The sequence below is a fragment of the Cuculus canorus genome, chromosome 3, assembly GCF_017976375.1.
Source record: "Cuculus canorus isolate bCucCan1 chromosome 3, bCucCan1.pri, whole genome shotgun sequence".
Lineage (NCBI taxonomy): Eukaryota > Metazoa > Chordata > Aves > Cuculiformes > Cuculidae > Cuculus > Cuculus canorus.
This window is the reverse complement of record NC_071403.1, coordinates 86,225,080-86,251,427: the sequence shown is the minus strand read 5'-3', so window position 1 is coordinate 86,251,427 and position 26,348 is coordinate 86,225,080. Positions and strand designations below refer to the sequence as shown.

At 38.9% G+C, this 26,348-nt stretch overlaps 1 protein-coding gene across 2 annotated transcripts; it reads left to right on the top strand.

The window, feature by feature from the left end:
- On the top strand, positions 1-22,576 carry ACTR2 (actin related protein 2). Of its 2 annotated transcripts, XM_054063961.1 has the most exons (10): positions 1-135; positions 5,905-6,015; positions 9,462-9,476; positions 11,462-11,677; positions 15,733-15,805; positions 17,992-18,128; positions 18,899-19,048; positions 19,452-19,597; positions 20,012-20,144; positions 21,355-22,576. In XM_054063961.1, exons 1-10 carry the CDS (start codon positions 88-90, stop codon positions 21,523-21,525), a joined length of 1,200 nt encoding a protein of 399 aa, XP_053919936.1. In that variant the 5' UTR covers positions 1-87; the 3' UTR covers positions 21,526-22,576. The 2 variants fall into 2 exon arrangements, with proteins under 2 accessions (XP_053919936.1, XP_053919937.1); XM_054063962.1 differs by lacking the exon at positions 9,462-9,476.
- Positions 22,577-26,348: the final 3,772 nt, after the last annotated feature.

Below are 26,348 nucleotides of genomic sequence, written 5' to 3'. Positions count from 1 at the left end.
CGGCGGTCCCGGGGCGGCGGGGGAGGTCGGGGCGGCGGCAGGGCCGGGCGTGTCGGTGAGGGGCGGCGGCGGCGGCGGCTTGCAGGGATGGACACGCTGGGCAGGAAGGTGGTGGTGTGCGACAACGGCACCGGGGTGAGTGGCTGTGAGCGGGCGGGGAAGCGGGGGGCGAGTCCCCCCGGGCCGGCTTCCTGCCGGCACGCCCGTGGGCCGCGGCCCTGTGGAGGCGCTCCGCCAGAGCGGAATGAATGGGCGGAGGGGGCTCGGCGCGGTAAAACGGCCCCGCCGGTTCCCCCGTTCGCTCGGAGCCCTCGAGACGCATGAAGGTTCATCTTAAGGAACGGTGAGGGGGGTTTTTTTGCAGCCGGTGGTCCAAACGGAGCGACGTTCTCTCCTTCCCGATCTGCGACAGACTCCAAATTGGCATTTTTTACAGCCAGAGATCCCCGAGGCTTTTCTCGCCATCGTTCCGTCTCTTCTGCCAGCCGAGAGGGTGTGGGCACCCACTCGAAATTCGTCCTTTTGTCAGCGAGCGCAGGCTGTGAGGCGCCTCGACAGGAAGTGGAAAAGATACCATTTTACGGCAAGAAGATAAGGTGCCACACTGGGGCTATTCGTCCTCGGTGATTTTGTTTAGAAATCTAGGGTTTCGCGCAGGAAAGAAACACTATGTGAACGCTTAACGCAGCTGACAGCATGTAAAGATACATCGAACAGAAAAGAAATAGTAAAAGAAATAGTAAAAGGAAGTGATTTTTTTTATAAATGCCTGAAATAAAAAAAATATTTTTTTGTTTTTTAAAGACAGAGGGAATACTTGAGTCGAAGGGTGTTGTTAGAGATTCAGCATCCTGCATTAAGAGGCTTTTCCAATTAGCATTTGAAATGGTTAGAATAGTTCAGGAAGAACAGCATTGTATTTGACATTTCTGGGGTTTGACAGTTCTGATGTCTTCTCGTCTTTCCTCCTACAGCAAAAATCATCTTTAATAGGGCTGGGACCTGGAGCCCTTAGGCACTTTCTATGCTATCATTTAGAAAAAGGAAGGAGAAAAGAAAAGGCATTTATGATTTTCTTCTTAGTAAGGGGCATGAAAGCTTTTTTGTTGGGCTTTTTTCATTGTCCAATGTTCTAATGGTCATATTAAAAAAAAAAAAATCAGTGCTTCATCCTTTACTGTGATCCTTTACATGGAAATAAATCATTGAATTGTAAAACATGTAATATATTGGTAGTGACAGCAGCGTTGTGTGTGGCTGCTCTCGCTAAGTTGTACGCATGAGGTAGAAGCCATTATTTTTACCCAATTTCCTAAACCAGGTTTGCAACACAGATTTTGTACAGTGTATCATATCTGTGTGTGCTTTTAAATCGCGAGATGTCTTAGAATGATGCATTTGTTCCTTCTGCAAGTTGTATCAGCAGGATATAAATAACAGTGGAAGGTGCGTTTATAGTGCCATTGCAGTGCTGAGAGGAGGGATCTGTGTCCCTCCAGCTTGTGTTGCTTGGGGTTGGCCTCTGAGAGAAGCAGATCATGGGTGGAAGTACCCTGGCCACAGAGTGCACTGTATGGGTAAGCAAAGTATCAAGAAATAATTGTTGAATCACCAACTCAAAATATTTAAGTTGAATTGGGATAATCAAACTGGAAGGAAATTCTGTTCAGTAAGTCTTTCAAGCCTCAGCTGCATATTGAGATTATCAGGTATTCCTGTATTGTAAAACCAGTATTTTTGTAATAATATCTTTTCTGTTTGACGAGGAGAAGCTTTATGTCAGAGTAATTTCTGATATAGTCTGATATATCACATTTAAAACAATGATTGAAATTAAATTTCTTGCCAAATGCCTGAAATACTACATGAAAATGGAGACTATCTTTAGAAAAATCAGATGTGATTTTAACTTTAAGCTTACCTTTGAAAGTTAATGTTCTTGTTACAGACTTTTAAAGTATTTGGCTGCAACCAGTCATTTAGGTCACCAGAAGGAAGTTCTTGCAACATGTAGTGTAGGAGAGAGGCAGGCAACAGCACCTGAAAGGTCTAAAGTGTTAAAGGTGTATGTTCTTATTGGTATAGGGCAAACAGTAGATTACATAGTGGCCCGTAAAATTGGTCTGCTTGTGTGTAGTTTTTTTGTTGAGAGCTGCATCAATGGAAAGGATCAAGCACAAGAGACCTGATAAGAATATTAGTATTCATTTTAAAACTTGTCACGTGACCTGTTTGTGAACTTCCTCATTCCTTTAGTTTGAAAGAGTACTTATACATACAAGTTCTTGCTGTTTGATGACTCAATAGGAAGTGAAAGAGTCTGTATAAACCACAGTGAAATGGAGAAGAAACTATATATGGTAAAAATTCTTACACGTGTGGTCTTGCACACAGGCAAGCTAAGTAGCTGTTCTTAAATGTTTTGAACATACAGCAAATGTGTGCAAATATGAATGATGATGAACTCTTCGCTTCCATACAGAGATGCGTAAATTCATTGAGTGTTGGTGTTATTGGTCGAGACCTAATGTTTACCGAGCACTGTACTGAAAATGTATGATAATTGTTCCAAGGCATGTGCGCCATGAGAGATGGAAGAGAAACAAGTGCCTTATACTTACGTATAAGTAAAGTGCCTTTACTACGGTTTCAAATTGAGGATGGTGGGAACAGTGAATATTTAATGTCTGGCCCTAGAAAAGAGAAGATGATTATATCCCAAACTGCTGCAGTTCATAATGATTAATTGAAGATTTTGGAGGATCAGTAAAGGATGGGAGGAAAAAATATTGTGTTTCCTGTACCTCTTTAAAGATCTAAACCAGGATCTGTTATTGTATACATGTGCATTTCTTAGGTGCACTTATGTTTTGGTAGTTTTACTGAGTCTGGTTCTTCAGCTGTAATACACAATGTTATGTCATCATGAACCTAGTGAACCAGTTGAATATTCCATGTTGTGTCAGGAGGAATACTGCAGTGGGGATGCTCTCGTTGATGGGGAAGCTGATGCACAAGGCTTAGTTCTCATCTTCACCAAGTTTTCGTGTAGCTGGGGTGAGGGGCAATCAGATTTGAAGTGGAAGATACAGTTAAAATTTTGCCCTGTCTATCTGCTGTTGACTTTACCAAACTTTGTAAAAATGTCATTCTTAAGGCACTCTGTTCCAGCCTGAAAGAGGTAGAGAACAGACAGTGAATGTCCAAGTTTAATATTGCTTATTGTAGTTTATGTAAAAATTAAAGATGGTTTTGACTGTGTTTTAGGTTGGTTGGAGAAATGACAGCCTGCTTTGAAAATCTAGGATTTGTTAATTGCCAACATTGTTAACTTCCTGGGATGCTGTGTCAAGGCCTTGATGTAGAAAGGGGATGGAAGTTACACAGGTCAAACAGTGAGAAGTTAGAATAGTATTTTTGTAGGTCAGCATTTTTGAGGTCAGTGTAGCTGAATGTGATTTCAAGAGGTATTTTCAGGGTTGGCCAAGAGGTGCTTACTGATTTTGTGCTGTAGTCGTTTTGGTCATGTATCTCTGTAAACCTTGGAGTTCATTTGATCCATTGGCAGGATTTGAAAGGGTGGGAAGAGGAGCTTCTTGGGCGCTGCTCCAGCAGCTTGAGTTGTAAAGATCGGTGTAGATTTTGCTGGTGCTGTTGCTTCTGTTGACCAGCACAGTTGGTGGTGGCTGATAGAGAAGCTGTGTCCTGCTGGGAGAAAGAAAAGGAGGAAAAGCTGCAAGTGAATAAATGGGTTTAAAGGTGCGTGGGCTACTGGAGGTTCTTCTTGGAACATTTTATGAAACCCCAAGCTGGAGGGTGGGATTGTACGAGCTGTTTTATAGAACTTCCTTGTAGTCTGACCAGGTCCTGCACAATGAACTTTATAGCAAGCATACCTAAATATTGTAGTAGCAATAAAAATTGTGTGATTGCCCTGAATCCGGTAATTTGCTAAGTCTGAAAGGGAGCTTATGTTTCTTTAAGAAATTGTACACTATTATTTGGAATCAGCTTATTTCTTCAAAATGTCTCTCACGTTTCCTCTGGTATAAAACTGGCAAAGCCCTCTGGTGTGTTCAGGTTGCGTGATGCAAAACTGCTTGTGGCTACTCTTTGCTTTCTCACAGCAGCACCAACATTCTTGAATACTCAGATAAGATCTGTGTAACTCCTAGGTACTCCACACTTATCAGCAAAAGAGCTGATAAGTTGATTCCCTTTTTGGGGAACATGGATTTAAGTAGAATGAGCGAAATGTGTTTTATATACAGTGTCATCCTTCAGGTATTTCAGACTGCTCTGCCTTGGGAAACTGCAAGCACAGAATGGGTGAAATAAATTAGTGTCACAAAAAGCAAAAAAATTGCCTTCTCCTCTGTATTACCCCACCTTTAATTAAAACATCTTTTTGCTCTTTCCATAACTGGCTTTATAAATTTCTTTCTGAAACAGGTGTCCTTTTAACTGCACTGTGGCAAATAATGTAAAGTACTAGAAGGTGACGTCACTGTTGGTGTAATGGCAGAATTCCTCCCAGCTACAATTAGCTCTACTCTTTGCTGTGGTAATTGTTTTAGTCACAGGCTTCAGACCTCACTGCAGAAAAGTCAGTGAACATTTTGGAAATTCTAGCAGTTGGCTTTTCATACAACCTGAAATGAATAATTAAGCTTTGGGACAGGGTCCCAAGGAAGCTGTGAATTGTCTGTCCCTTTGGGCTTCCAACACCCATCCAGCCACAGCCGTAAGAACCCTGGTCTGAATTCAGTGTTGACTGCTTTGAGCCCAGCAAAGTTGGATGAGAGAGCTCCTGAGGTTCCTCTGACCTCCATGATCCTGTGTTGTTGTATTGCTGCCGTTACACCTAGATGGTTGAGTAATTTGCAGATGAAAAGGCATAATGTTTAGTTTGGGACTGCAGAGTGTTGTTCTAGCACGCTGGTGTAGCACAGTATGCTAGGTATGCATTGGAAAGAGAAAGAAGCCTGCTCTGTATGAACTGCAGGCAGAACATCAGAGTAGGATTGCTGAAGACTATAATGTGCTGATCCATGAGCTAAAATTGTAACTTCTTGCTGGCACACTTAGAGTTCTTTTTTTACAACTGAGCTTCTTCTAGTGACTGTATTTTTTTCCCTTTATGCTTAGTTAATCTTCACTGTTTTCCTGGTGTATTTACGATCTTGGGACCCAGCAATATAAAGCTTCCTTTCCTACATGTGTAGGTAACAGACATTCTTTCAGAGTATTCTGTTTGGTGTAAATTACTGTCAACTGAGGTTTCTGTTGTGCTATTGGTTTTAGAAGTGCTTACTGAAAACTTATATTTTTATTCTTAAAAGAAACTCTGAAAATTATGAAACAGTGAGAAAACCATCTGAATTGCACAGACTACCTGCTAGTTCACCATTAAACTTTCTATAGCAACATAATACCTGGATTCATGAGATTTTGCATTTTTCTGATGTGCAATTTGTTATGCTACTGTGTGCTCTAATTGGAGTGGCAATTTAATTCGCTTTCATTGACTGCTCATTATAAGGTGATCCATTACAAAGTGTTAGGTTTCAGGTTGCTAGAGAACTTTTTTCATAGAGTGGCAGGAAATCCAAATCGAAACACTGGATTCTCTTACACCTTTCAATTTTCTGAGTTACTTTAATACTATTTCTCAAAAATCTGACAGTCTGATTCAGAAAACATCCCAGAAAATACTTTAGGTTGATTTTACAGATCAATGCATCATCTGAAACGTGTCAAATTGATTTGAAAATGTAAATCCACTTAATTTCCAGTGGGATGCACACTCTTACATTTGGACTTCTAATTTTTTACCACAAACCAGGATTCTGTTGGTAAACAGAAGCAATGCATGTTCTAATAAAGTTATTTATTCCTTTTCAGTTTGTGAAATGTGGCTATGCAGGCTCAAATTTTCCAGAGCACATTTTTCCAGCTTTAGTTGGAAGACCCATTATAAGATCAACTGCCAAAGTGGGAAACATTGAAATCAAGGTAAACTTTTATCATTATTCCTTTCTGACAGATGATAACATTTAGGACAGCTTTTACCTTATGTAATGTTTGGAAATGCTTTTTTCTTAATTCCTATTTATGCTATTTTAGTATCTCTTGATTAATTCCTGTATTGGGTTTTAGTCTGTCACAAGCTACAAAGTTATTAAGAGGGTAACCTAAAGCAGTGGAGGCCTTCAGATAATGCAGCGTAGGAGGCAGCAGGTAGGGCTCAGGTGGTTCTGGGCAAAAAAGGGGCTTCAAATGCTGCATATATAGATGATGTCAAGATTAGAAGGCAGAAATGAAACGGAAATGATTGATGTTTGTCACCAAGGTATCTTGTGGGATTCTGAGACAAGGCTGAAGGACTGCCGTGTCTTCCAGGTCCTTCTATAATGTTTGCTTTCTACCTACAGTTGATCATCTGTGATCTTGTATGAGATGTTTAAGCTTGGTTGTGTTTGCATTTCATTGTTTCTATTGTTTTTGTGTTCTTTTCTTTTTGCTGTTGATAGAGGTAAGTACTTCTCACCAGTGAGAGATGGAAAGGGCTGTGTTCAGTCTGTTTTGTCTTGGGACATTACTCCAAGCTTGGAATGGGGGATGACCAGTGTTTGTGAATCTTTTTCTGAAGTCTAGGGAGCTAGACTCATTTATATATTCTCACTGTATTTTGTAATTACAGAGTAATGCTTCAAATGTTGGTAGTTGCTTTTGCCATACAAACCAGTAAATGTCTTGACCCTGCTGTGGTTGCATCCTCCCTTCTTGCTTCTAGACAATCCTTCTCACCTTGTGCTGGTCATACTGCTTGTGCAGTCATGTGGTAAGCCACTTCAGTGAGCTGATCCAGTTAAAAAAATTGTGATTTCTTTGTCAGGTGAAGTTCTGACTGCTTCACTAGACAATTGTACAAACTCCAGTTTGAGAGAAAGGCAGAAGCAGGAACTCAAGTGAGAATCAGGAGGCAATGCAGAGCAGTAGAAGCCCTCACTGAGGCCAGTGAACGTCAAGTTGAACCACATGTGTTCAGGCTTTCAGGTTTGCTTTCCTTGGTGGTTCTTAGCATCACCTTAGTAAAAGGAAAAAGAAAAATCAACACAACCTTGTTCCTTATTTTCAGAACCCTGTGGGCAACAAGGAGAACTTCAGGTATCTGATTTCTGCTGCTGCCAGTAAAAAGTCAGTAGTAACAGCAGAAGGCCATACTAAGAAGGTGAAGAGGGTGAAAGACATCAGACCTTTCCAAAATGAGCTTTTTTTACAAAAAAACCAAAACAACTAACCACTTATCTTGTATCAGCTAGGAAAATTTGGTTGAAAGGATGGCAATTATTCCCTTTCACAGTAAAAAGGAGTTTTTGTAAGGAAGGGGAAAACATCTTCCATTTTCTTGGAAGTTGAGTAGGGATGTTTCTTATCTACTTGAGCTTCATGTGAAAATTTCTTCAAGGAGGTCCTGATAAAGCTTTATGGAATCTGTCTGATACAGCCTGTCCTGCCAGTTTTGGTATCCTCTGATTATCTGATAACTTAGTTTAATATTGTTGCACGTGACAGTGTTGAAAAGATAGGAGGTGGAAGTGGGTAACCGCTTGAGACCAGTGAACTATAATTTCACATGCATTGCTCATCTTCTGCTTGAGCATGGATCACATGGGTGTATTTTAGAGAGTGTAAACTGTGTCTAGATTCTTCCTAGAGATTTTATAGCATCTATCTGTAGTACTTTGTCATTCTTTCTTAAGGAAGCAGTGTATCAAGAGGACAAATCCCTGCCATAGATGCTTTGGGTATCTCTGTAGATTAATGCAGTAGGAAGATTTGTTAAGTGTGCGTGCTGTCTTTCTTTGTGAGGTTCTTGCAGATTTCCTAAAAGGTTGTATTTTAGCAGATGAGTTTTATGGCACAATTTAATTCCAGCCATTCACTGCAAGTTCTTAAGGGCCGAGTTTAAAACTGAGTAAAGGAAGCTGGCAAGATCATCAGTTTAACTTTTCAAAACTATTCAGAAAAGCTATCATTCCAGTGAAATTCAGAAACTCTGTGAAGAGTCTGAAAGCTGATCAAAACAGTGGTTATTGTTTGTCTATCGAGTTGTTGAGTTCAAGTTACATTGTCCATGTTTTCCTTCTGGATTCTTGTTTCAGACTGCAGCTTTTTCCCCTATGCAGAGTCTCTGGTTCAGGACATGAAAACAAAAGTTTGGTTATTACTGGGATTATTTTGCTTAAAATTGCAATTTTAAAACTCTGAAACCAGAAGCATAGATGCTGTTCTTAGCTTTTACTGGCTTACTGATCTTTGCAGCACGTTTAGGGATTGATAACCTGCTTAAGAAGGCAGGGTGGGTGACTAGCTTTGACTAGTTCAAACAATTAGGATTTTAGGGCAGATCAGACTCGATAACTGCTGGGCCATGTCCTACAGTTCTGCTCAATTTCTGCCTAAACCAGCCTGGAGAGGGTTGTTCTGTGAATTTGAAGTGAGGAAGAGGGCCATGCTCTGGCCAGCCTCTTTGGTCCTGCCTCTCGAAAAGCAGCTGCCAGAAACGTGGTATGCTTTCCCTCTGACACAATTTGCAGAACATGTAGATTTGTCCTAACGGTGCTGACAGTTACCCTATGGCTTTTGACAGCTTAGGTGACTCAAAGTTAATTTAATCAAAAAGGAAAAATCTTAATAATCATGGAAATGACTTTAGTATAGTTTTGGACAATGTTTGTGCACAAACACTTCAAGTATCTTATAGTGCTTCCTGACGACTGCTTTAATTGTCTTATCTTGCTACCCCTATAGCTTGCTAGATTGAAAGAGCTTTGAGACGCTGCTCTTACTGCTGCACTTCACAACTGCTTATTTCCATTCTGAGAGCAGATGCCATGAAAGTAAAATAAATACGTCTTATTTGATGCCTTTTGGATATTTCTTCCATGATATATGAATGGATTAACTTGCTTTAATTTAATGCTTTTATGTTATAGTTTTCAGTTCTTGTGTATTTAAAGTGGAATTTTTAAAACAAAATTGAAATTTGGCATTTGTCAGAGCTAGTGATGGTCAAATGCCTTGTGCAGAGTCTTGTCTAGTGCAGGTAAATACTTTGCCCAGGGTAGTACTGCATTGTTACAGAATATTTATGCACAGAATCTATTTATGAGAAATAGGCAGGTATACTGATCTTGTTTGCAACGTAAGATGCATAAACATGACATGTGATTGACATGGCAGTAGCTTCCTTTAAAGGGACATTTTAATCGGAGATCCTGAGAATGTCAGTCTGGCCTTTAGTAAACTAACTCGGATCATTTCCTGCTGTACATGCATCTCTTTTCAGCCTATTTCTACTGTGTACTTAAAATAATTTGAGAATTTCATTTAGGCCTTTTCTGACTTTCTTGCTTCTACCTTCTTTCTTCACCTTTCTTGACCTGTTGAAGTAGAATAACAAAAAGATGGTAAGTGAGGTGCCCCTGTGCTGTTTGTTTACCATTTTTGCTTGATGGGACCTAGTAGCTGTTATGTTATTTTTTGGTGCTATTCATTGTTTTGTCTTGTCCTACATTTTACATTTGAATACATACTTACTTTAGACATTGTTCATTGCTTTGGTTTACTAGCAACTAATTAATGAGACTAGTTTATGTATTGCTTCTAAGTCCTATTTGACCTGTAGTTTTGCAAGTTTTAAGAATAACTCTTAAAAATCAACGTGAGCTCAGCCTCTTTAACAGTAGAAATTGCTTTACATAACATTACAAAGAGCTTGAAATCACTTTCAGATTCAGTTAGACAAATATTACTGAGTACCAGAGTGGTGGAAACAGTTAATGTCATGATACGGGTTCCTCTGTGCAAATTCACTCATGCTGTCCTCCTTCCCCTTCACCGACCAAGTGCGCATGTTTGTTACTGTGCCCTTGAGAGCAACTGTTCTGCTCTTTAACTTTGTTTTAAAAGGACGGTAAAGTTTTGTGCAACTTCCATTGCTCATTTGAGTAGCGGCTTTTCCTGGGCTGTGTCCTGTTCAGCAGCATAAAGCCTTAAAAGAACAATGCACAAAAAAAAGCTTCCGATTCCGATTCTACTTACTGATTGCTGTCATCTTAAATTCTCAGGACTAACGTGGCTGTGTGGTGGAGGTTTAGTAGTACAGTTTCACTAGAGTTCATTGGTTTAAAAATGTTAGTCTTGTCTTCTGTGCAGTGATCTACTGTGCAAGGGAAAACAAATGAAATGCCTTGTCAGGGACAGGGGTTGGAAGAGGAATGATTTGTTTTAAACTATTTTCAACAAACTTCTTTTTTAGGTAGTCAACAGTAATTGTTTAGGTTACTGCTTAAAAAAAGGCATTCAAAACCAGACGCTGGATTTTTCATTGTGCATCTTTTTTCCCTAGCTTTGAATAGTAGTTTGAGTAGCTCTCACTTTGAAGTTTTCTCTGCTGTAGTAACTGCAAACTGTGGTGGCATATTTTTGTGTGAAGCAACTGAATTTTTGCAGCAAAATAAATGCGGTACTAGTATGCTATTGCTACCTAGAAGTGTTTTTATAAGGCTAAATGTGAGCAAGTCAGTTAAGGCTTCTTTGGAAAACTGTGGGATCTAATAGGGAGCAAAGTTAACATGTTACTGTGCATACTTCCTCTGGGAAATACGTGGGAAAGAGGATATGATGCTACTAATTTGAATGTGCAATGTTTGCATAACTAACTTTAATAAACAGATTGCTTAATCAGTGTGAAATGACTGTACAAACTATGCATTAGCTGGTTGTATTTGTGTAAGAACGCATTACTGGTTTTTTTGGCTTGTGACTTTTGGCATGGAACAGGCGAGGGTGTATTTTATATTGAGATGTGTCCCTTTACACCCTACTGAGATAGGCAATATGTAAACCATTGTTTCTTTTAATGTCTAGTGTGGAACTTCTGATCTCTTATTTGCTTTTGCTACTGTTCAATATGCTTATTCACCACTCATTATTCCTTTTTTGGTATTGTGCACAGAAATTTGCAACATGCATGGAAAAATATTCTGCCAATCCCACCTACTACCCTTATGTGCTGTTTTGCATCTCCGCCTTTTGAAATGAGTATTTGATAAAACAGTTTTGGAGGTGTCAGTGAAGAAACAGTGCACTTCTAAAGGTCTTTGTGGTATCTAGCTGTAGCATGGTTTATTGGTTTGCTTAAGGTTAATTGGAGAATGGAATAATGAACTTTATTTTGGAAAAGGTTTGGGATGGATAACAACAAAATTCTAAATACAAAATGAAATATATTCTACTTTTCTCCTAAGTACCTGAAAATGATTCTGAAATATGGGCATTGTTTAAGAATACAGTTGGACACGGGCTGGAGCAGTTCGCTGTCATTCATGAGCGTTTTGGTGTTCGGAAAACTTTGCAAGCCCTGACGTGTTTCTGTATTAAAATTTTACAGGATCTCATGGTTGGTGATGAAGCAAGTGAATTACGCTCAATGCTGGAAGTGAATTATCCAATGGAGAATGGCATAGTTCGGAACTGGGATGATATGAAACACCTCTGGGATTATACGTTTGGACCAGAAAAACTTAATATTGACACAAAAAATTGTAAAATACTACTCACAGAACCTCCCATGAATCCAACTAAAAACAGGGAGAAGATTGTGGAGGTATGTCTGTCTAGTAGAAACTGATCTATATTGTCTTTGAAGTATCTCCTAAGAGATTTTAATTTCTTGGAACATGTGGTAACTGTCTGAGGCAAAGCAGTCCTGTTTTCAAACCAAAACTTGTCCTCAACTCATGAAGGCTACGGTGGTTAAATTCAAACAAGGTAAACTCGTTCAAAAGCTATAAGCAAGATTCTTGTCGCACGCCATATCACCAGTAAGACCCAGAACTGGAAATAGATGTTCATCTTGATGTGTCCAAGATATATTGATTACTAGCTATGGCATGAAACTTAATTACTTTGACTTACTTGGACTTCATTAAGCCAGTAATGCTTCAGAGGAGATTGAGGCTTGAGCAGGATGATGCTCTCCAGATGGAACAGTGTTGTTGGAGGTAGCTGAGACAAAGGTGTGATGACAACCAATTCACTAGTCTTTGATTAATGCTAGGGATTACGAAGGAAAGCCTTCTGCGAAGGAAAGCCGGGTTCTTGGACCATCTCCTGGGTGACCTGAGCTCCATCTGAAACTTGCGTTCATGTCAGTTGTCAGATGTATATTTTCAGCTCTTGCACCTTGTGACAGACACTCAATTTTGAATAACAGTGATGTTTAATGAGAACAGAAAGTTTAGTTTCCCCTTTTTTTTTCTCAAGTATCATACATACTGTAAATTAATGCAAGCATTCACTGTAACAGAAGTTTAATTAAAAAAATGTTATTAGAGTAGCTGATAGGGCAGGAAAAATGGATTCCAAGTCTGAAACCTTGGCCATTTATCAGAACTTCGAATTTAAAAGGGTGTATGTGTATGTATTTTTTCTTCCCAAATCTTTTGCTTAGTCTAATAAAAATTTAACTTTATCATTACCTCTGACCCTTCCTTTAAAATACTTTTGTTGTCCCAGTTACAGTAGTGCTTTCTGCACTGTGGCAGTGAATATGTTTGCACTAATCACTTCTTTCAGTGATTTGCGAGCAAGTGTAGTATAGCAGGGTTGGAAAAACTTAAGTGAAAAAACCCAAACTTTACAATCCACACTGAGCATTTCTTAGCAATTGTAGATATCAGGGACCTGTTACCTAAGTATTATGTAATGCACCATTAGTAATACTGTCTATTGTGTATCAGTCAGGTGGGGTGTGATAGATGTAGCAGATTATTCTGGGTAGCCTCCATGTAGCAGGAATGGTGAATTTCCTGTTCCTGCTTCTTTGCTTTTCAGCCATCTACAATAGTGTTCTTGTTTCTCTCTTCCGGCTAAACACAAAAGGCTGGCTTTTAGTTATTCTGAGATTGGGTAATTTCATACCATAAATTTAAAAGTCTTGTATGGCTTCTGAACGCTGATAAAATATTTGTATTGCTCCATTTTTGTTTTTAAACCACCCCAGAAATTTTAGATACTTAATCACAATCCAGAGGATTAGGAAGAACTAGAATCCATTTTTTAAAATATAAATTTGAGTTAAACAGAAGCTCATTGTTGCTAATAATATTTTTAATGGATCACAGTGTTATGAGGACTAGCAGTACTTAATTTTTAACTGCAACATATTTACACTCCTTCTATTTTTGACATGGACCCCTCCTTTTTAGGGAGCCTAGCTCAGTATGAAGCGGAGGACTGAATTAAGGCTTTTCTTAAAGCCTACAGTAAATATAATGAAGTGTTTGCATTTTGTGATACAGTGATAGCATTTTAAAAGAATAGCTTAGTCATCTGGACAATATCAAGATGATAGAATGAAGTACAGCGTATATAGTTATCTGTGTCCAGTAATTCTTTTCTCACCGCACTGCTCCATCAAACTCAACTAGCTGGTAACAGCAGCAAGTGTTAATGTGGAGGCTATATTGTAAACTATATATTTAAACAGTGCTGTTTCTTTCATTGCGTGTACAAGATGCTGGTTGCTCCTCAACTTAACTGAGCACTTTCTGTCGCTAGTTATGTGCTGCATTCTCATTCTGTACCACCCTCAGGAGCAGACAGACTGTACTGGCATGTCTTATAGCTGTAGAGATATTCTAGCACAGACACTTCTCCTAAGCCCAAACTGGTGTTCTTTGTCTTTTTTTTTCGCAATCCCAGTTCTTCCTTTCTATGCCCAATTAGAATATCTCCTTGTAAGTAATATGAAAGCTGCTGTCATGAAAAGAAGAATCTTTTTAGGAGAACATCCTGCTCAGGTTCTACATCTTGAGACTTCTTAACACGTCCTGTGTCAAAGCATTCTTCATGTCAAGTAGAACAGACTTAGATGACTTGAACAAAAGAGTAAAAATCCCCCAAAGGCCTGCGTATAGGTTATAAAATGGTTTTGCAGTGGCTTCTAGGGTTTACTGTAATTTTGGAAGGCGTTTGAATATTCATTTTGTTCTATAAAGGTGATAATTTAGATTTTTCTTAAATGAGTTTTTCATTTTGTAAGCACTCAGGTTTTCTGAAAGACTCGTCCATTGGAATAGTACTGAGTTTACAGAATGATTCCTGAGCTAGTATCTCTCTCTGAGTTGCTCACATTTCAACAGTTCCTTTTCTGGCAGCACTTCTGCTTCTTGTTTCTGAAAGTATTGCATATGTGCTAAATTGTGACCATTACGGAAGTTACTAGCCAGCCTTGTAACTCCTGCTCATTCTTAGCCTGTGCCCCTGACTACTGTATTAAATTTCCTTTTATATTACCCAGTGCCCATTGGCGGTTTATAAAAACCCAACGTGTGATGTTCTTGTTGCAGGGTGCTCTATAGCTCACCCCCCTCAGTGTTCCTTTCTGCTTGACTTCTGCTACACTGCATGCTTACAGCAAATATCCCGAGGAAGGCAGCGTCCATCTTCCCAGAGAGGTTGTGGTGTGCTCGATACAGCTATGAAATAATTAACTTTGTTGTGCAAGGATCAGGATTTTCATATGGACCAGCTGTTTAAAGTCAGGCTATTTTAACAGAGGAGGTTCTTCAAATAGTTCAGAATTCTAAAATTGTCAGGCATCAGCTTTTTTTCTTTTAAAAATATTTAGATATCTTTTATTGGAGCTGTGGGAGTGTTTAGGATGTAATCAGTTTCTAATCCTAGAAGTTGTAAAAGTGCTCAGGAGGCTGCAGAACGGCAAAAGCAAAAGCTTCTGTATGTGTTAGAATAAATGGAGTTCATCCTTTTTTTTCTGGTAAAGCATTTTGGGGGTGAAAGTGCTGTACAGTATTACTTGTTTACTTGGCCTTTTTTGTGTTTATAAAGAATACGAGATCCTATAAACTCTATGTTCTTTAATCTTAGACTCTGTTTTTTTTTACTGAAAGTAGCTTAGTGGTTAGGGGAACCTCATCTACAAGACAGGCCGTTGCTTTTTGAGTTTCAGTAAGAGTTCTGCACAACTGTGGTTTTCTTTATCTAGTAATAATTAGCGCTACTTGTACTGTTTCAATTGGAGTGGATTTTGCACTAATTCTAGAAGTCAGTCATCAATTGTGCTTTAAAGACGGGAAGAAGGAGAACAATCTGTGACACTGGGCTTATTCTAGACCCTTATGTGTAGAATTTTGGTCTTTACTTGACATAGTTTGCAGTGGTACAAAGTCTGCAGGATTTGATATGAAGAATAAAAGCCCTCCTGAACTCCTGAACTTTATCAGATATAGAGCATACACCTTTAACAAACATTTCATTCCCAAGTCACACTTCAGTAATGAAGTACTTGGCTGGTCTACAAGTACTGCCTCCCACTCATTAGGCACTTTGGAAGGAGGCTTAGCAAAGCTGCACAAATGGGTGTGTGGGTTTCTTATAAGCACTCACTTCTGTTGCTAAACGGATGTGGAATATTTCAAATGGTTCATCTGGTGTGAGCAGGTAAGGTAGAACTGAATGTGCTACTTACTGCCATAAAGCAAGTAGTTGCTAATGTTTGTGCAGTGTGTGTGATGAAATTTCTTGGGAAGTGTTTCTGATTAGCAAAAATAAAAAATTCTAGAAATACAGTTTTTGAACATCTATTAAATTCCAGTATTTGGCCTGTTTTGGATGTTAATTTTTGCCTTCATCTTACAGGTTATGTTTGAGACATACCAGTTTTCTGGGGTGTATGTAGCCATTCAGGCTGTTCTTACTTTGTACGCTCAAGGTAGGCAATAACTTAAAATCTGTTTAGTTTACGAATGTGTTGCTGAGCCAAAGTACTAATGTGGTATTAATGGGTCTTGGGCTTAATTCAACAGTCTTGCAAGCAAGGTCAGCTCTAATGTTTTGTTTATAGGAACTATTGATAGGTACCACTGTCAGTGTTGTTTTCAGGAACCAGCTGTGGGGACATGCTTATAAATAAAAATACCTTGTATATCAGAACTGTCATTGTTGTTTCAGGGTGTAGTCATTTAGCCTTTGGCATCAAATTTTAATGACATGCTTTTGATTTTTCTGATAAAGGAAAAATTTATTACCCTAAGTGAATTCCAAGAAGATGCCTAGGTGACTTTTGCTCTATTTTTAAGGTAAAGAAAAAAGAAAAATTGATTCTTTTGCTGTAGATAAACTCGAATGAATGATCCTCAGCCTGAGGAGAAAATTACGGATTCACTGAATTCAATAGGAATTCTACCACTGACTGCAATCCATCTCGAATTTTAAGAAATTACTCAAGCACATCGGTTCTAATAATGTGACTCCTTGCAGCTATTTATGGTAGCTTAGTGTATTCGTTTATCACATAGCAAGACGTAAATATCCTTGTCCATTAACATGTCACCATAGTTTCTAGGTCCATGAGGAAAAGTGGTGGGGTACTGGAAGGGTGGGTCTCTTATGCAACTAATCAAAACTCATTGAACTGAAAGGATTTTTGCAGACCTGGATACTAATTTTATTTGCTGTGATCAGTGGTATTACTGCGTGTGGCTTTTTTTCTCCTTGATTTTTCTTTGGTTTGATTCCTTGTAAGTATTTAATTAACTAACACATACAATCTTAATTTCTGCTGTAATTGTACATGTATTTCACCATATAGTGCTCAATTACTTTTTGAATAACTGAATATGAAACAACTCGGGAGCAGTTCACAGTGTTTCCACATGCTATCATCTAGAGTAAGATTGAAGGCCATCTAAGATATAAAAATAAATGGCACATAAATCGAACATTTCCTTTTGAAAATAAAAAAAGCCCTTTAAAACATCCTACTTAATTTATATTATATTGAAGATTAAAGTAGTGGCTAAAATTACATATAGAGATGTGCACATCTTCAGTGCACCACATTTTGTTGCTGCCATTAAAACTCTCTTAAGACTGTTGTTTCTGTCTGCAATTCTGTGTGTGTGCCTTTTAAAAGTAGAAGGGTTTATATATCAAACCCTAGTTCTAGTTAGGAAATTCTTTAGCAATTCCTCACAATAGTCTCTTGGATTTAGGTGTAGTCCCTTGTGACTGACCGTTTCCTTCCTTTCTGTGTGTATCCGATGGCCAGACTTGCGTTTGCTTAGCGGTTATTCCAGTTCACTAATAAATCTGAAGATCTGATCACACACCTGAACCAAGGTGTGTTCTTTGGTTCGTTCAGGCAAATAACCAATTTGTTTGCTTTCTGTCAACAAAGCCTGAGCAAATAAATGTATGGAGCTTGCCATTACATATTAAATGGTCCTTCATTATGGTAAAGTCTCCCCTTAAAATATATTTTCTTGCTTTAGGTAGCTTCTGAGAAATGATAAAACTCTTCTAATCAACTTTCACCATCACTTCTGTATCTACGTGCTTATGATACCAGCTTTGTGTGCTTTAGAATTGAATGGGTTTATGATGAACTTTTTTCACCAGAGTTAATTCCTTTAGTCTATGAAAGTGGATCTGTTTCAGCCTGATGCTATTTCTGTGGGGAAAAAAGAGATGTGTGCTGTATCTTCCAGATATTCTCTACCTTATGAGGGTGTTGGGTTTTTTGCATGTATACAGCTGAATCTGAGGAGGAATTTGTGCTCCAACAAGCAATTAATGATTTTAGATATTCTCTTTAATTATGGTGCAATTTAAGATGCCAAAACACCAGATAAAACTGAACAGTAGGAAGAAGTAGAGGTAATAATTCTAAAAAATGTAGAGGAAAACATTTGTTAGTATGAAAACCTTAAGTTTCATTCCAGTTGAATGGAAATAACTGAACTTTAAATTGTGACAGCTTTTCCCCAAATGATGACTGGGGAACAGAGGCTGTGTTACGATTGCAATGAAAAATACTGTTTTAAACTTGCTACTGTTCGACTTTATTTATGAAGGTGCTAATAAAAGTCGTACTACTTCTCCCTCTCCTTCTTTTAGGTTTGTTGACTGGTGTTGTTGTGGACTCTGGAGACGGTGTAACTCATATTTGTCCAGTTTATGAAGGTTTCTCTCTCCCTCATCTCACCAGACGGTTAGATATCGCTGGGAGGGATATCACTAGGTACCTCATTAAGGTAAGCTGGAAGGAATTTTTAAGGTGGAGGCTGGTATCTGTGGTACATTGGTTCAAGTTAAAATCCCTTGATAGCAAAAAAATACTACACATTTCCTCTTTATTATTTATATGTCAATTACTTGAAGAAATCCTATATTCTCTGCATTGCTATAGTCTATCTTTAGTATGTTTCCTTATCTAAATCACTTGCGATAGTATTATTATTCAGAGACTTCAGATTTTCTTAGTGGTACTTATATAAGAAAGTATTTTATTCAATATTTGGGAAGGAAAAACTTAAAAAGTGGCTTTGTTGATATATAAAATGAGAACAAAAATGTGTTTTATCAGTTCTACTTATCTATTTTCAGAGAGACTTTTTCTTAGAGTGTGGAAAATTGTTTAGTGATTCTTCCCTGATTATTAAATAAGACTGCTTTATAGACTATTTCTTTGGTTATTATTTTTAAATCTAAGCAGCATTCTGGGTGAATACTAGAGTGTTCTGAAGTGAAGTCCTAAATATGGGAATAATTTTGGCTAACTTTTGCTTGTCTTTGTAATGGTTATACTGAAAGTTGGAAAGACAGAGAAAATTTCCAACTTGAAGTAATGCTGCTTCTATTTTACTTTTCAAGTAATAACAGACTCACTGTGACAGACTTAATACTAAATTTGCAGTTAAAGGGAGGCGAACCTTAAAGGCATGTGTTTGAATATACCTATCTACTGATAAGGAGATCTGGATGGTTCCTCTTATTTACTGCTAACCTGGTACATTCCCTCTAGCTCCTCTTACTGCGAGGATATGCTTTCAACCATTCTGCTGATTTTGAGACTGTTCGTATGATCAAGGAAAAGCTGTGTTATGTGGGATACAACATTGAACAGGAGCAGAAACTGGCATTAGAGACCACAGTACTAGTTGAATCCTACACGGTGAGTGTTTTTGAGACAGCTTTTCGTGTCCTAAACTTCATAGGTTTAAACTCGGCTAGCATTTAGCTTTGATTCCTTTTAAATTTTTCATGACAGTAGCTCACTTCCCAGATAGAGGATTCTGTAGAATCAGGTTATTTGGTTGTGGGGAAACTTTTAGAAGCCTTTTTTTTCTTTTCAGAATTTCCGTAAGACTTTGTACTCATTTTTGTTGTTGTAGGTCCTTGAAATTTGAATATTATAGTACATGAACTTGTTAGATAAAGTGGACTATAGAATCTCAGATCATTTCAGCCGCATGTTTTTAAAACATCAGGGAATAATGTAGGGTCGTTTCCTCTTGGCTTGCTTGCTGTCCAAGTGGCTGAAAGTAGTGTTTTAAATGGTGCTTTTTCTTCACTAGCTCCCAGATGGCAGGATTATCAAAGTTGGTGGAGAACGGTTTGAGGCACCAGAGGCTCTCTTCCAGCCTCACTTAATCAACGTAGAGGGGGTTGGAGTGGCTGAATTGCTATTTAACACCATCCAGGCTGCCGACATTGATACCAGGTGAGAGCAGAACACTTAAAATCCTCTTTCAGGATGCAGGAGTGATGCTAGAATTGCATTCAAATGAAATAACATCTTTTGCTTGAGACATTAGAATGTGCACTGCTGGGTGTGGGTTTATACTGGGAGTGGGGCTCGCTTGGAGATCTTGGAGCTTAAAAGTCTGGGAACTTGGCTGTTTTGGTGTGAATTGAGCAAGGATAAAATCTTTAAAATACAAGAAATATATTTTTTTTCACTGCTGCTTTCTAGGATGCCTGGAAAAGCATGAGGAAGCCTGTCAAACTCATGCAGAGTCTGTCTTTGTGTAGTGACTGCTTTAGATTTGTGTTTACTCCCCTCTGTGTACCGGTACTCCTACCTGTACTATGGAGTATACTATATGACACTAGCAAGACTATTTTTTTTGTTCAGGTCTGAATTCTACAAGCACATTGTGCTGTCTGGAGGGTCCACCATGTACCCTGGGTTGCCTTCACGACTGGAGCGAGAACTTAAGCAGCTCTATCTGGAACGAGTTCTTAAAGGAGATGTGGAAAAACTCTCGGTAGGTACCGAGTCACTGGGTTTTTTTTGTGTGGGGCAGAGGTTTAGCCTGAATCCCCACTAGAGGGAACCAAGTGGTCAGAAATGACGGGAGCTGCGGGTGGCCCGTCCGTGCAACTTGCGGAACTGCTGCCTCCCGGTTCTTTGCTCCCTCGCGTTTCGTATAGGTGACTGTGTATACATACTTGCGATAAAGCCGCCTTCTAGTCTATGCAAGTAATTCCTGAAGTCCTAGGTTAGTTTGATTGTAAAATGGGCTGAGAAATGCCAGGGCACAACTTGAATGTAGGTTAAACGAAGCAAATGGGTTTCTGTGCCTTGAAGTAATCAGTGAGCAAAACTATTTTTTTAATCTGTGAGAGTTTTGGTTCGTGCTGTAAGTGAAATATTCAAAATAAGAGGTTAGAGTTCTGACATGCCCTCAAGTGGAATAAATTCCCCGTGTTCATTGCTTACTATGTTAAGCAGACAACAGCCACACAGACGTTACGGAGGTAACACTGTATTGGAATGCTGCCTGCTTTTAAAGGTGGAGATATTTACAGAGAAAATTCCTTTGAGTGGAGTTTCTAACACTGAACTGAATTGAACTTCCCTAGTTCCTAATACAGTGTTCTCTAAAGATCTTTTGGAGCTATATGGAATGACTCAATTGTACAGAATGTTTTAAGTACAAGACAATATTTCACCAGTAGCTTTGCCTGTACGAATTTCTGCTCCTGAAGTTAGAGCGTTAGCATTGAAGAATTTAAGGGAATATTAATTAGTTAAGCTAGTCTACATTCTGTAGATTTAAAATCTGTTCCATATGCCCTTCTAAAACACGGTACAATTCTAAAATACTCTGCGATTTGATGATCTAGCAAGTTATGATAATTTTAGCCATCGAAGCTTAGGAAGTATTTCACTCTTTACCATGTTTGTGAAATGCAAAAATAACAGTTTTTAATTTTGTATTGTGACTCCTGGGCTTTTTGTTGATACAGTGAAAGTATAATTTTGGGTAAAGTGTCAATAGCTGTCTCAAATTTCTGACACAAAATAGTTATTTTACTATGGTTGCACAAGCTGTAAGCTCACGCATAGTGCCCTGTGCTAGCATTTCAGTTATAGTTGCATTTTTCTCAGTAAACAGCTTCCATACCATTGTTCTGGTAGAAAGCACAGTTGTATTTTGAAAGGTTTAGTTTCTTTTCTTTTCTTTTTCTTAGAAATTTAAGATCCGAATTGAAGATCCACCTCGTCGAAAGCACATGGTGTTTTTGGGTGGCGCAGTCCTAGCAGACATCATGAAAGACAAAGACAACTTCTGGATGACCCGACAAGAATACCAAGAAAAGGGAGTGCGTGTGCTAGAGAAGCTTGGTGTGACTGTTCGATAAATCCGAAAGCTTGTTCCCATCACATGTCTAAAGGTTTTTTTCTTTCATTGCCAATCTGTGAACTCACTCAGCGCCATGCTATGGAAAGGCCTGTCTATGGCCTTTTGACCCAAAGGTCAGGTTTTGTTCTGGTTTCTTGGGGTAACTTTTGTTAAATGTTTCTTAATGTGGCTAAATTTGACGATTAAATTTGACCACTTCCCTGCAAACAAAACAGAGCAAGAGCAGCCTGTCTACTTCATTGTTCCTTCCCAGTAGGCAACTGGATAACTCTGGTGGGCTTTTTCTTCTGGGTTTATTGCTGTAGTACTGCTAGCTTTTGTCTCTAGTTCACAAGGGGTTGTGTGCCTTTTTTAGCATAAGAAAACCTTTCAACAGGAGTTTTTGCTATTGGTGGTTATCTTTGCATCTTTTTGCCTCTCTCTACATTAAAACTGTGGGTTTTTTTTCTTTCCTGCAATTAGGAATTTGATTAAACATTGTTAGAAACTAGTTTAACTAGCTGGAATGGCTTTAACACACTGTTTCAATGTAATGTGGTTCCTACGCACTGCTGCCTAAACTGGCTTCTGAGGTGGTTTATCCTTACAGGTGATGGTGGGGCTTTCATGCTGTATTTCTCAAAGTCAGCATGTACACAGTTGCCACAAACGGAGAAACACCTGATATTCTGGCAAATGTAAATTTGTGGCCTTAAATGTCTTTTTTCTGGAGGGACGAGACAGGTTTGGGCTGTGTTGCTTTTCTGTTTAAGGGACAGCTGGGGGTCAGTCTGACCAGAAATGCCTCTTTTTATAGCTGAAGTTTGGTACTGTGTTGTCTCAGCATGGGGAGTAAGAATGTTAAATTAGCTATTCTGTAATTGTTGAGAAGCTTAGATGTGCTGAGACAGGAGCCTCGAAGCTTCTAAAGAGATTTAAAACTTTCAGAAATGCTTGTGAAAACTGTAACTGTAGATATTAAACCTCCCAAACTAAGTTTAAAAGTCTGATGTTTTAAGTGCTTGTATTGGAAGCACTTCCATCAAACTTCACAAATATATTAACCTAGTGCCAAGTAGTTACTGCAAATGAATATTTCAATGACCAGTGTTTATTGTAGCAAGCAGATATTTATAAACAACCACTGGCAGCAGGTTATAAAGAATGACCTGTATTTGTTCCAGTTAAAAATAACATTGGGATATGACATATTGTTGGTTGGTAAATATCCACAATTCATCTTGTCCAGTCTTGATTTTTGATACTTAACATGGGGTGGGGAAGGAAGTGAAAACCAGTGATGAAAATGCTGTTTCCAGAAAGTACATTAAAGCTGAGTTGTTCTGCAAAATAGAAGTTGTCACTAATAATTATCAGCCATCTTCTCTGAGCATAGATGCCTGTATTTTCTTCTTGCTAGCAGACTGGTAACTATCTTTGCAATAAAATCTGCCTTACATAAAGCATAGCAAAAATTTCTTGCATACAAATGCCAGTTAGACTTAGTTCTACTTTGCTTTTCATGGAAATATTATATTACTTCTTACTGGTTTTCCAAGCCTACCGTAACATTTAAGCATAAGGAAGTTAAGATCTGCTTTTGACTTCCAGACTTCAGAATGTACGAGATATACTTTCATATAGTTGCCATTTTTCTACATATTTAAATTAATAATTGACCCCAGGAACATGGAAATATTAAACTCCCTTGGATTCTTCAAATTTGCTTTCTTTCTAAATCGAGCAGACAGCTTCCTTTTGGCTGAGCAAGCCGCAGAGGCAGAAACCATGTCTGCATTTCTTTAATAACAAGACAGTCACTATAGTATTGCTAGTAATGACCATTTAATTATAGGTGGGTGGGGTTTTTTTCAGCTATATTTACTCTTTAACTTGAACAATATGAATTTATAGGCATGCCGGTCATGCCTCAGTGCATGCACTTAAGCGGTTACTAGATTTTTGGGGACATGAATGTAAGGGGTACTCTGAATTCCTGTAGTCTTCTGAACATTTAATACACAAGATTTAAACGTGCTGGGGGCTTTGCTTTAGACCTATGGTTTCTCATGTGACTGTCTCTGGGCTTTTTGGACAGTGTTGAGAATCACGGAAATAAACCAAAGAATGACTTAAAAACCTTTTTTTAAATGACAATCTGTCATGTGATTTTTCAAATCTGGACCTTGACCCACAACTCCTTTTTCTAAACTGTTGTCTTCCCTGTTCACTGGCTTCGGTTAGGTATGTGCCTGTTTGAGTAAAGGTTTTGGAATTGGGCCCTTTCGCTTGGGAACTTCGCAGCACCGTGAGTAATAAGTGTCAGTTGATTGTGCAGAATCTTGGGTTTCCATGGAAACCATATATATATTTAAAAAAAGGCAACTAGCATTTTAAATTACAGCTGTCATGGACTCAGAAGAATGCATACGTAATCCAAATACAGTATACGTAATCTAGTTGTGCTCAGTGTGGTTCTCCATGTGTGTGTTTGCACACACAAGAGTGTGTGCGTGTTCTCTTAGCTGACAGCTTCAGTATTGCTATGAAAGCAATCTGGTTTTAAAGTTCTTTTTTTGAAGACCAAACAACTTGAGTTGTATTTGCAATATGCTTCAGCTCCTATAAAATTAGAATAGAAGATGCCGCATCAGTTGTAAGTTTTTTGGGAACATCCTATTTTTAATGTTAAGCTGCTTCAACGCCTCCCCCCCGCCTGGTGTTTAGGATGTTAACCGATGTAACACAAATGGCTTTTTATACAGTTCTGAATAATGTTAACACACAACACTGGTTGAGACCGTGAATGGAATAAACATCTATTTAAATTGACAGGTCTTTTCAATACAAAAAATAAAATCAGATTTTTTTTCAAAGTAGATTATGTTTGCTCTGTTTCCTTTGGGAAATCACAGTTCTGTCAGTTTTTCTCTTAGCTTCCATCACAAAACTATCATGAACTGATTATGCTAAAGAAATCTGACATGACAAAATAACACATTCCCTCCTGATTGTTGTCACAGAGTGAGAAAAGCACCCTCCATTCTCTAGCCAAGACTCCCCTTCCTCCACCATAGTTTCTTTAAAAAAAATGAAATGCTTATCCTTGGAGAGCATCCTTTTATAGTCCAAGCTCTGCTTGGTACTACAAATGAGGAAGAGTCCTGAACTTATCTTGTCTTCAACATAGAATCATAGAATGGTTTGGGTTGGAAGGGACCTTAAAGATCATCCAGTTCCAGCCCCGCTGCCATGGGCAGGGACACCTCCCACTAGATCAGGCTGCCCAAGGCCCCATCCACCTGGCCTTGAACACCTCCAGGGCTGGGGCAGCCACAGCTTCTCTGGGCAACCTGTGCCAGTGCCTCATGACACTCACTGTGAAGAAATTCCTCCTTATGTCTAGTCTAAATCTGCCCCTCTCCAGTTTATACCCATTGCCCCTTGTCCTATCACTAAAAGCCTTTGTGAACAGTCCCTCCCAGCTTTCTTATAGGCCCCTTTCAGGTACTGGAAGGTCGCTATAAGGTCTCCTTGGAGCCTTCTTTTTTCCAGGCTGAACAAGCCCAACTCTCTCAGCCTGTCCTTGTCTGGGAGGTGCTCCAGCCCGCTGATCATCTTTGTAGCCCTCCTGGGCCACCCCTAGCTATGCTCAGAAGCCACATAATGATGCTCTGTTTAAGAAAAATCTCCTTGGCATTGCAAATGTCATGTAGTACATCACCTGCATCCCTCATTTTAACAGATAGAAGAACTGTAATGAGGGTTTAGCAGGTAGTATTTCAAAAGGTACCCTTGTTTGAAGCAGCTGTTGCACCTGAAAATTTGTAATTCTCAACTTACTGTGTGGATTAGTGGTTAGCCCACTAATCATGATGCATTTTTCTAGCTTTTGAAATGACCTCAACCAGTCTCTTCTGCCCAGCTCCTTGTACATACTGTTCTGCATGTCTGTTCCTCAGGCATCTTGCCCCCCTTAAGATAATGGCTTTGGCTCTCTTAGAGTGAACCAGTATGGGCAGTTTGGCTCTGGGTGGGTTTGTCTCAGTGCCTAGGTCAAACGTATGCCATCTTAGATACAGGTAGACAGGATTTTAATAGCCAAAGAAAGGCCCCCAAGCCCAAATCTTTATTCCATCACTGTAAATTATTGGGGAAAAAAGTAAACAAATAGGGCTTTACCTCTGCTCAGTAGTAATTCGTGTTCCTCACCCCTCCCCTTTGCTTGCTTTGCCTGACGTGGCTTTTGTGTGGAAAGGACTAAATACAGCTTGGTTGACATTTGCTAGTCAACTTTTTCAATAGTGAATTCCTCCCTGCAGGCAATTCATCTGTTTTCCACAAACAAGCTTCATTAGCTGTTTCAATACTGTGGAAAATAAAGTTTTAGGGTTTTTGTTCTGGGTGGTTTTGGTTTTTTTTGGTTTTTTTTTTGTTTTTTTTGTTTTTTTTTGGTTTTTTCTTTTAATTCAAATATATCTCTTCCTGTGTTCAAGTGACCAGGACAACCGTGTTATAAAAAGTTGGTTTGGACCATTTCAGCAAGTATTTCTAAAATCTTGCTTTATTTGAGCCCTGCTATGTCATACTTGTACCTCTCTAAAGGGTTGGTTTGTTGCCCTGGAGGTATAAGTCACTGTCACCTTGCCATTATAGGCCTCATGAAAAAAAATAATCTTCCCTTCAGAGTAGGCTGCTAATTTTGCTTCTTAATGTTGCAGTGTCGTGAAGGTAAGATCAACGTTAAGTAACATCTTCCTGGTAAATCGCTTACCTTCCTCTAACCTGGTGTTGCAGCCTGTTGTCCCAGGTAACAACTGCACAAAACAAGATTGCAGCGCA

Bases quoted from the DNA above. Each gene is read 5' to 3' on its own strand.
- ACTR2 (XM_054063961.1), top strand. From the start codon at position 88: ATGGACACGCTGGGCAGGAAGGTGGTGGTGTGCGACAACGGCACCGGG. The intron at 15,806-17,991 runs GTAGGCAATAAC...TCCTTCTTTTAG, and splicing joins TCTTACTTTGTACGCTCAAG to GTTTGTTGACTGGTGTTGTT. The intron at 20,145-21,354 runs GTAGGTACCGAG...TCTTTTTCTTAG, and splicing joins GAGATGTGGAAAAACTCTCG to AAATTTAAGATCCGAATTGA.